The sequence below is a fragment of the Chrysemys picta genome, chromosome 6 (assembly GCF_011386835.1).
Source record: "Chrysemys picta bellii isolate R12L10 chromosome 6, ASM1138683v2, whole genome shotgun sequence".
NCBI lineage: Eukaryota > Metazoa > Chordata > Testudines > Emydidae > Chrysemys > Chrysemys picta.
Window position 1 is genome coordinate 63,911,065 of NC_088796.1, and position 11,525 is coordinate 63,922,589.

At 44.1% G+C, this 11,525-nt stretch overlaps 1 protein-coding gene across 2 annotated transcripts in view; it reads right to left on the bottom strand.

The window, feature by feature from the left end:
- Positions 1-2,032, bottom strand: part of SLCO4C1 (solute carrier organic anion transporter family member 4C1) — a 100,567-nt gene extending 98,535 nt beyond the window's left edge. Inside the window, exon 1 of one of the 2 annotated variants that reach the window (XM_065550249.1) lies at positions 1,426-2,032. In XM_065550249.1, coding sequence (XP_065406321.1) covers positions 1,426-1,651 — 226 coding nt within the window. In that variant the 5' untranslated portion in view covers positions 1,652-2,032. The remainder of the gene's footprint in view (positions 1-1,425) is intronic. The other variant, XM_065550250.1, reaches the window with a different exon arrangement.
- Between the last annotated feature and the right edge of the window lie 9,493 nt (positions 2,033-11,525).

An 11,525-nucleotide genomic window follows, 5' to 3' on the forward strand; every position in this document is an offset into this window, starting at 1 on the left:
CTGAAATATTGGGCAAGAGACTAGTGTCCCCTCCTGCTTTCTTTTTGGTGGACAGGGGAGTGTGCAATCTGGTAAGCATGCCAATGAAGTGAAAGGGGCTTTATTAAGGCAGCTACCTGGCATGGCTCTTTGCAGGATCAAGGTGAAATTATCATTAATTCCACAAATGTGTTTTAAGGAAATGTAATACTGACTGAAAATATCTGTCCTGGCCAAAGGTCCAAAATTACACAGAAGTAAGGGTGGCATGGTATGGTATTGCTACCCTTACTTATGCGCTGCTGCTGGTGGCAGAGAATTGCAGAAGTAAGGGTGACCAGTGCCCACAAGATGTATTGCACGCACACCAATTTCCTGGCTATCCCTCCTCAGCCCCCTCACCCCAATTAGGAAGAGGCTGGTGCCACCCCCAAAGGTGATTCTTGATCTCTAGAACTGCACTGAACATTACAAGCAAAATAAGCTTGCATGTTGCAAGTTTTTCAGCTATTTCTTTGTTTTATGATTTAGTCCTAGAACTCAGTGATTACTAGACTCAAGCATTTGACTCAAGCACCAGGAAAAATTGTTCCACTGGAATCAGTGACACCTAGAAAACATTTGTTTAAAAAAAAAAAAAAAAAAAGTTAAGTTATCCTGACTATGGTCCCAACTCTGCAGAAATTTACACATATGCGTAACTTCGATGCATAAAGGTAAGTACGTGCTTAAGAGTTTCCAGGATCAGGGCCTGTGTGTAGTCATGACTGCACACCCACTGATGCACTGGACTCTCAGGTTTGACTGCTGGAGGTTTTCAGTACTAAGGCATTGTTGGAACAACAAATAGGAGGGTCTGAAAATATACTTTAATTTTGTAGATAAACTAACCAATCTGATGAAAAACAGTGGCTGACTTGCTTGGAACACAGCTAGTCACATTATCCATGGCCTAACCAACACATGCTTATTGTTGTGTTAACATTTGATTTCTTTGTAAAGTCATATAAAGTAAAAGTTATACCCCTTTTATATGCCATGTTTAAAAAAATGGTGGGAGCATTTTCCCTATATTATAAGTAGCACAAGAAAGGGTGTGAAACCGATTGACCAGAGAGGTACTCAGGGATTCAGACAAGTTTAAGAAGAAGTAAAGAAAAGGGTGGGAGGGGTAGAAGGAAAGCAGTCTAGCATTATCTAGGTCACTTTAGTTAGGAGCCTGAATATGCATAACATGGAGCCTGACGAAGTCACAAGATTGCCACATTTTAGGCTGACACTAACCCTGCTTGAGCTCACACCCCGGTTGTTCCTCTCTTATCCCAAGAGTCAAAGTCCCCGCCACAGCCTCCCTGGCCCATCCCACCCTTCTCCTCCACCTTCCCCACAAGGGGCACGGTAGGGCTGCCCTTTCCCCAGGGATCGCCCCCCTCATGCGAGAGTTACCTTGGAAGACGGCCAGCAGGCTGTAGGCGCTCAGGTAGCCCTCGGGGTTGTTGCACAGCTGCAGAGCCCTAGGGGTGAAGCTGCCCCATCCGCACGGCCCCTCCTCACACTCCGGCGGGGGGCGGCCGGGGGACGAGCGTGGGCGGCTGACGCTGGCCCTGGGCTTGAGACGGAGGTCGGGGCTGGAGGGCTCGAAAGCCGGGTTCGCGATGCCTCCCCGCTTCATAGCGATACAGTCCGCGCTCAGCTCCTGCCCGAGGCAGCCTCAGCCGGGACCGGCCCCTCTAAATACTCGGGGTAGGTGGCTGCTGCCTCCCTTGGGGCCGCCTCCGCGCCTCCCTGCGCCTGGGGAGCCGGCTCGGGCGGTTTCGAAGAGCGGGGGCGGCTACGGCTGCTGCCTGGCACCTGCCGCTGTGCCCAGCACAGCCCTGGCTGAGGGGAGGCTGCGGCCGCTACAGGGGAGGGGCCTCGTGCACCTCTGCCTCCTGCCCCAGCCCGGGCCGATCGCCAGCAGCCCTCTCGCCTTCGAAAGAAAACTTTTTAAAGCTGCCTTTTCTCGGTCTGCCTTCTGCCCCCCGCCCCTCTTCTGCACGGGGGCTTTTCGCCCAAGGAACCTGCAAAATGACACCGCACCACCACTGGAAGCGTTTTGCAAATTCATGGTTATGCCTCAATACCCAGTTCTCCTTTATGTTACCAGAGTCATAATGGTTTACGTAATTAAGCATGTCAGGGTGTATGAAGTCAGGAAAAAACAGCCGGTGGAGATGGGACTAGCCTGGACTCCCAGCTAGGATGACTGCTGTAGGCTCTACAACCACTGATAAGCTCCGGCGGGTGTGGATGTGAGCGACTGGCATTGTTGCCAAGAGCTATGAAATCAGACTGTAGTTGGATAGACAGAAACCCCATTGTATTTTTAAAAAAAAAAAAAAAAAAAAAAAAAAAAAATCAAGTACCTGAAAGAATTCCCTCCTGAAAGTCTCTCGCTGGAATTGAAACTTTCAGAACATCAAATGCTGCCGACAGAAAAAGCTAGAGGGTAGTTATTCCGGGTGCTGTCCTTCCTCATGCCCCAAAAGTTAGATCGGATGAAACCCATTCTGAATCACTAATCCAATTTCTGACCAAAAAACATTTTCCAACTGTTGTTTCTGAGAACAGTTTTTCCAGTGTTCACTCACAGAGACTGGTTGTGTGGTGGATATGATAGATACTTGCATCTCATAAGCCTATAAATATATTCCTGACACAGAACAAGGAAGAAGTATTACAACTTTTGTGGAGGCATCAAGTGTGGGTGTTCATCAAGTGTTTAGTGGTAGTACCAGTTTGTTTACAAAGAATAGGAATTAATCATTTTACCCCTCTGAACAAGAACACTTGGAAGGAGTCCAGGGATGATTTAATATCAATACCAGCAGGTGCTCATCACCGGGCAGTACAAATTTGTCCTAGGGGATCCTCCATCCCCTTTCATGAGTCCAAAACAGTTTAGACTCACAGAAAAGAATAAAATCGAGACAGCAGGTGTTAGAAAAGGCCTTGGTTAAGTCTCAGCGCATATGTCTGACTCCCCAACCAGGATTTCTTTCCCTTAAGCAAGCAGCCTGGAGTTTCAAGTACTCCCAGCAACTCAAGGGAGCACATAGCAAGAGGACAGACAATTTAAAATAGAGAAGGTTTGTGACAATTCAAAGCAGTAAAAGAACAATCCTTTTTGCTTTAAAATACAACCTAACATTTAGAGCAGTGGATTGTGAAACAGAAGGAAAATACTTTTTTAGAGCAAGGGCCGTTTTTAGAAGTCAGATGGAACGTTGGAGTCAAACTGTTCCATAGCAGTTGAGATTGACAGTTGGTGGATGATGTCACCATAACATTACCAGACCAAGGCAGAGTATGATACTATGAAAGTAAATCCCTTCACCTGCCTCACACAGACTCAGCTAAACATTCCTCTGCATTTATGCCTGTTTGTTAAATATCACTTAAGGCCCGATTCTGCTATCCTTAGTCACTGAATAGTTTCTCTGATTTCAGTTGGACTGACTGAAACCTATGTGACTACTTGAGAGCTGGTTGACTATTGAGTAGTACAGGGAGTAGTTAAGGGAAACAAGACAACTGCAGAGAAGCTACACCACTACTTTGTATTGGCCTTTAGCAAGTAGGATTTTGGGGAAGACACCTACCCTTTTTAGATGAGATCCTGTCAGACTGAACAAACACTCTTCTTTATACCACTCTCTCATCCCTCTAGAGTCAAATGGAATACTGATCTCAATCTCACCCTACCCTGAAGCTGACTAAGCATTTGGCACAATTTATTATTAACACCATCTTCATCCACTACAAAATAAGATCCTGAAAAGATATTACTGGATTCCTGCAAGACACTTTTCAGGCAGCCTTTCAATTTCTGCTGGGTTTCAAATGTCAACATTCCTCTATGTATTTATCTCTTATACTTTGGCACTATGATAAAATCGCTTCTCTGCCGATAGAGATGTTCTATGTAATCTTATATCTACTGCAGTAGATTTCTCTACATCATTTTCAGTTTCTGGATTGAGATGTGCATACACCCATTCCAAATTATCTTTCAAAGCCATTTTTAACAGTGCTACCTCTTTTAAAAAGAATCCTCCTTTGTCACTGCTCTTCTCACAGTGAATGGAAATATTGGATCACATAATGTTTACAATAGAAAAAGTTACATCAGCTAGAAATGATATCCTGAATTTATTCTATTTTACCTGGAATCTCGTACAAGATATTACACAGCTACTGCTGCCTCTTCCAAAGTACTGCCTGATCTTGCAAATGGAACTGGATGTCTACACTCGCATGTGTGGGGAGTCCCATTGGTTTCAATAGAACTCCTCACGGGAGCAGACATTGGTCTGCCTGGATTGCTTTGCAGTACTGGCAACTTAGTGAGATTACCTCACCCACCTTGTGTCTCTTATCCTGGGACCAACAGGACTACAACAGCACTGCATTCAACTTAGTAACGTCAGTCATGCCTTCGCTTTACTCCCATATTCTTCCACTTATCCTGTCACAATTATTCTCTTCCTTCTCGGTTTCCTTTCTTTTCCTCTGCTTAGTTCTTCATATCATTTGTTTGTTTTTGTTTGTTTTGTTTTATTAGTTATATTTTGAATTGTTTCACATTTTTGATAAATCTTTAAATTTATTTATGTACTTTTAAATTTTTCATAGAGGAAACACAACAAAGCTTGTAACACTGACTTTCTGTCGTGTTTTGAGTAATAAGTTTCTTGTGGATAGCTTTCCAGGAATTCTACACAGGAATGAATTGTTGTTGCTTGTTTTCGTAAATGTTTTTCCTGGGTTTTAGAATATAAAAAAAAAAGGTTAATTTACTTTTTTTAAAAGCCATATAACTTTACATATAAATGGATGCTGTCTGTAGTTATAGGATGCTACATCTGTGTATCTAAGACTAGAAAAAAAAAATCTATTTGAGAAATAGTATGGGATTGTGTAATGTGACAAAGTTCCTCCTCTATCTTGGTGGGTCTTGCACTTACCGGTGGATTTTCTTGCCTCAGAGATTCACCAGGTGGGTTGGGGAACAACCCAGAGACCTTCCCTTCTGGAAGAACCCACAATTCAGGTCAATTGGGAGGTTTGGGGGGAATCCAGGCCCACCCTCTACTCCAGGTTCTAGCCCAGGGCCCTGTGGACTGCAGCTGTCTATAGTGCCTCCTGTAACAGCTGCATGACAGCTACAACTCCCTGGGCTACTTCCCCCTGGCCTTCTCCAAACACCTTCCTTATTCTCACCACAGGACCTGCCTTTTGGTGTCTGATAACGCTTGTGCTCCTCAGTCCTCCAGCAGTGCACCCGCTCCCTCTCAGCTCCTTACACCTCTTGCTCCCAGCGCCTCACACTCACACCACACACTGAAGTGAGCTCCTTTTAAAACCCAGGTGCCCTGATTAGCCTGCCTTAATTGATTCTAGCAGCTTCTTCTTAATTGGCTCCAGGTGTTCTAATTAGCCTGCCTGCCTTAACTGGTTCTAGCAGGTTCCTGATTACTCTAGTGCAACCCCTTCTCTGGTCACTCAGGGAACAGAAAACTACTCATCTAGTGACCAGTATATTTGCCCTTTACCAGACTCCTGTACCCCACTGGTCTGGGTCTGTCACAGTAATTAAAAACTGTCAGTCAAACTGCACTAAGTCAAAGACTGAGGACAGGTATCTTGTGCGTCCCCTTTTTAAGTCCTGCTGGGGACCAGATGGATCTCGTGGCAGCAGGGGATCACCAGGTATGAGGGTTCCAGACATGCCTCCTCCCTTCTCTATCCTTCCCACCTCAGAACAATCCCTGCACCAGGTGCACAGAGATGGCTGCATGTCTAGTGTAGAGATCTCCTGTACCCAGGCTATTCACCAGGGTTGTGAGGGCCTTACACTGCCCTGCAACCTAATTGTGCTAGCTATGCTGATCCGAAGCAGCGGTGCTGAATCTGGCTCTGTATGCACAGTAGGGTAAATTTTATGTTTTTTCAATGGTTAACCAGGCCGATGTAATTATTTTTAGTTTATCCTTCTATTTCAAGATAGTAGTGGTGAATACTCTCTTCTTTCTTTTTATGTGCTCTTCCCATCTGTGTAGGAAACATTGGTTGCTCTTCAAAATAGCATACTTTCTGCTACCACAACATTTACTTGTTTGCTTTTTGTGTGTGAAATGTAGTACTTACAAAAGGTGCCACGTTGGCACCCCTGAAAAATGAAGTCTTGCATTTATTCACAGAACAGGTACAGCATGAGTAGTGGGTGTACAAGCTTCCTCACAAATGTGCCTCACTCTGACCTTGAGCACAGCCCCATGCTCATTCAGCTTTTAGCTTCTCAGCTGAGTCTGCCAGCATTTTCATTTATGGAAAGTATGGTGGTCTTTTCTGTGATCTATATGCCAGTTCATTGCTAACTACACAGAACCAAATTCATTTAATATAGTCCTTGATTTTTTCATTTATAAAAAAAGTTCAACAGCATATTTGTCTTTGAGATTGTGAATCTATTAAACAAGTCTGTAGAGAAGAGCTAATTACCTTCACTTCTTCTTGAAGGTGCTAGTTACTCCGATACACACTCACTCTCTTCACTAGAGGTGGGGAGTATTTATTATTTTGTTTATTTCTTTCTGTTCATAGTCTGACCAAACAGTAACTGATGATTGAGGGCAATAGTAATTTGTTTCACCTGCAGATACCTGACATCTAGTGGTTGACTGTGAAACAGCTGTAGAATTCTATGCTATGGAGCATTCCAATCCTCATTAGACAGAAGCATGGACCTAAGAATGTGGCTATATTATAATTGCTACCTTCAGAATTACAGGACCTATGAATAGGTTTCTTTTAATTTACAGACCTGGGCCCTGCAAAGCAGAGCATTGGCTTGGTGAGTTTGGAAAAAAATTAATTTCAAAATAGAAGAAAAGCAGCACTTTTTTTTTTTTTTTTTGGTTGGAGTGATTATACAGCCCTGTTTGACTCCTGTGTGAACTTTAAAAGGTTCACTCTGGGAGCCAGTGCTGCTCAGAACAGTCACTTTCATGTTATCACGAAGCAATAATAATAATAATATTAATATTGACATTGACACTTGGGAGACACTTGCCCAGGATCGCTTAAAATGGAGAGAAGTCCTATGTAATGGTTCCCTGCATTTTGAACTTGCTCGCCGACAAGCTGAAGAGGACAAGAGGCGCAGGAGGAAGGAGAGACTGGCTTCCAGTCATGGTCAACAGCCTCCTGCTGACCCTGAAAACATCTGCCCTCATTGTAATAGAACTTGTGGTTCAAGGATGGGCCTTATTAGCCACCCAAGGACCCATAACTCCCATGGAAGATGATCATACTCGGTAACAAGTGATCACCTATCATCACAGCAGCATAGCTACAGCTCTGTAGCTGTGCGGCTGTATCACCATCATATAGATACTTTCTACAGCAACAGAATGGATTTTTCCATTGCTGTAGGTAGTGAGATCGATGGAAGCATGCTTCCATCAACCTTGCTGTGTCTACACCAGCGGTTAAGTCAGCTTAACTATGGCATTCAGGAGCATGAATTTTTCACACTCCTGAATGACACAACTAGGTTGATGTAAATGTTAAGTGTAGACCAAATCTAAGAATGCAAAGATTATATGGTGATTTCTGAACCAATCCTGCAAGTTACCTGGCTTCTTATTTCCTTAGCATGCTCCAGGATATTCTGGATAGTTGCATATATTCACATTTATAGCTGTCATATGCTGAATGTTTAGTGTACATGGAAATTTATTCCGATAAAATTGAAAAAACTGAATTTATTGCTGGGTTTGTGCTGGGTTTCTTTGAGAAGATGTATCATTTGACCAGTTCCAACTGCAACTTCATTCCCATATTAGATGTTTTTCACTCAAAATGTTCAGGCTTTTAGAGTTAATTTGCTGCACTATAGCTAACTAATAAGATGAAATTCACAACGGTTCTTACTTTTCATCATTGTAGGAGTAACTGGGATTTGAGGGGTTTTCCAGCTTTCCTAATACATGCAAATCTAGTATTTTTCTAGGTGAAGTAAGTCTGACTTTAACTAACTGTTACCCTCCCTGTCCAAAAAAATCATTTGCTTCCACTTAAGTTCCTTGGATAACTTTTGCTCCTGCTGAGTCATGGTGCTGCATGTGTGTGAAACAAAATCAGTTAGAAACGCCATGTTTGTATGGGAGAATTTTGGCTTCCAGAAACCTGTCAAAGACAGAGAAAACCATATGCACTACAGCTATCAACATTGCTTAAACTGGTGTAGGTGAACTATGTTAGCAACAATGGGAATTTTTTGGAAGAGTCCTTAATGTTTAAGGAGATGTTTATAAGGTAGGTAAAGAAACAGATTGTTTATAACCTAGAGTCTACCTTTAATAAGAAACTATGAAGAAAATTACCCTAGCAGGAGACCTAGAATGTATGAATTTATATAACTCTTATTTAATGCACAGTATCACAAAATAAAGGGCTTGATATATGAGAAAGTTGCATGGGCATTTCTTATTTTTTGAATGATTGACTTTGCAACATTAATAATGTTTTTAAAGTTATGTAGTTTCATTTATGGTTTGGATTTGTGTTGTTTAGATTCTTGTTTTGCACTAGGAGGGAAGGACTTCTGCTTTGTTTAGGAGGCCAAAGCACTGGGATTATCCTGTTAACCTAAGGAAGATGCCTCCAATGTGGAAACAGAGGTCCTGATGCAGCAGAAATGAGCCAAACCTGATGGTCTTCTATAGAGGACATTGCATCCATATTTTTCACAGTGAAGTTAAGATATTACAGATCTGAATAATTATCAATATTACAAAAAAATTTATATGTGGCAAAACTTCATGTCATTATAGTAGATGCTAGATACGTGTGTCCAAACTCTGCTAGTGACTTCTACAGGCTTACTATTTGGCTCTGTCAGATGAGGACCTGGCCCTTAAAGAATGTTGGGGCTCACCTGCACTTGTGCCACACTTATTTTCTCCACATGGGGTGGTGAGCTAAGAGGAGCATGTGTGTAAGGTGTTGTCACAGGGTAGCTGGTCCCTGTGAACAGACTAAGCCCAGCTCCTCTGGACCACTGCAGGTGAGCCCAATCCAGCCAACAAAAGAGGGCTAGGCTGAACATAGGCCTATACTGGGCTGTTAATGGACAGTTAAGAGGAGGACTGAGACAGGTGGTGCCCTGGGGAGGAAAGGCCCACACTGGAGTGGAGCTAGCTCCCATGGTGGGTTCCTTGAACAAGGGATCATGGAAGCAGCCTTGGGGCTGTTGCTCCAGGAAGGGAGCAAAGATGACTGGGAAACTGCCATGAGCAGGAGAGTCCTAGGACAGGTGGCCTGACCCCTGAGAATAAGGAACAAGTTAAATAGCTGTTTTCTGTTTGTTTATTAACCTCTGTTAAGAAAATAAACCTCCATGCAAAAGACTGGAAATAGCAGTGATACTTTGGAGCTGGGGAGACGCTCATGCTGGTGACATGGGGTACCAGAAGTAGGATTCTGAACTTCCAGAATAAGGGGAAGGATGGAGGAGATGATGTGCCTGTTAGTAGCAGGACAGCACCAGCAGGTGGCTGCTATACAGCACCAACAAGAGCACCAGCAGCAGATCCAGACCCACTTGATGGAAAATCAACAAAAACATCAGGAGGCCCCATTGTTGCACAACAGAAATAGCAAGAAGTCCACTCCAAACAGGAGTGGATACAGAAGCAGTTGAGCCGAGCCGTGCCTGGTAATGTGATTGGTGACCGGATTGGAGGCCGGTTGGCTCCAGGCCTGGCGAAGCTTTGACCAGAAGATGATCCCATGGCCTTCCTCCATACATTTGAGAGGGTGGCAAAGGCAGCAGACTGGGAGGAGTCAACTTGGACAGTTCGCATTGCACTGTTGGGCGAGGCGCAGACAACTTACTAGAAAGTAAGTAATGAACAGACACCTCTTATCCAGTATAAAGGCCACCATTCTGGCCTTTTAGGGCTGATTCCTGAGTCATATAGACACAGATTTCAGGTAGAACCATTCCTGTGAGAGGCCCAAGCGTGGGTAGTGGCCCAGAAATTATGTGACTTTGCCTGGCAGTGGCTCTGCCCAGAGACCAGTTCAATCGAGAAAGTCCTGTATCAAGCCATCCTGGAGTAGTGCCTGAAGATTCTACCCAGAGGGGTGCAGAGCTAGGTAAGCTGCTTTTAGACAGCCTCAGTGGGAGAAGCTATGGAATTGGATGAAGACTTCTTTGAGGCTGAAGGACATGAGCAGCCAGGGCAGTACAGTTAACAGAGAGGAGCTCCCCAGGGCGTAACCCAGGGAAGCTCTCAAGGGGGAAAGACCTTGAATGGCCAAAACTCGGGGGATACACAGGACCTACAAGGGTCCTGGATAGTCCTGCAGTTCAGTGGAGATATTGGTGGTAGGCAATCAAGGGCCTTGTGGTTTGCTTCATAATTTTGGTATGGCCAGTCCAGACATATTAAAAGGATTTCCCAGGTTATGGAATGGGATTACCTAATCTGTTACTACAGTGGGATCAGGCAATTGGGGCCAACTCCAAAAGTCGGGGGTGTCCTGTTGTTGGTAGTAGCAGTTAGGGTGGGCAGAACATAGTTCAGGCTCTTGTAGACTCAGGCTGTGGGTGCACTCCAGTTCAGGAAGCTCAGGTGAGGGAAATAGCGTAACATCTTCCAGTACATCTCCTGTATCCAAGGTCGGACCCAAGTCTACCCATTGCAGAAGTTGAGCTGGAGGTTCAGGGTCGAAGAGCTCGACTGTAGTCGGGGTGGTCAACGGTCTGCCTTGGCCCATAATTCTGGGGAGAAATTGGGGTGGGTTTCTCAGCCCTCATACAAAAGGGGCTAGAATAACAACCCAAAACTCTCACAGATCTTGGGAGAGTGACCAGTCCTCGCTTACAGACAGCCCCCCAACCTGAAGCAAATACTCACCAGCAACCGCACACCATACAACATAAACACTAACCCAGGAACCCATCCTTGCAACAAAGCCCGATGCCAACTCTGTCCACATATCTATTCAAGTGACACCATCATAGGACCTAATCAAATCAGCCACGCCATCAGCGGCTCGTTCATCCGCACATCTACCAATGTGATATATGCCATCATGTGCCAGCAATGCCCCTCTGCCAAGTACATTGGCCAAACTGGACAGTCTCTACGCAAAAGAATAAATGGACACAAATCTGACATCAGGAATCATAACATTCAAAAACCAGTAGACCACTTCAACCTCTCTAACCACTCAGTGACAGACTTGAAGGTGGCAATTTTGCAACAGAAAAGCTTCAAAAAGACTCCAAAGAGAGATTGCTGAACTTGAATTAATATGCAAATTAGATACCATTAACTTAGGTTTGAACAGAGACTGGGAATGGTTGGGTCATTACACTAATTTAATCTATTTTCCCATGTTAAGTATCCTCACACCTTCTATGGGCCACCTTTATTACCACTTCAAAACTTTTTTTTTCCTCCTGCTGATAATAGCGCATCTCAATTGAT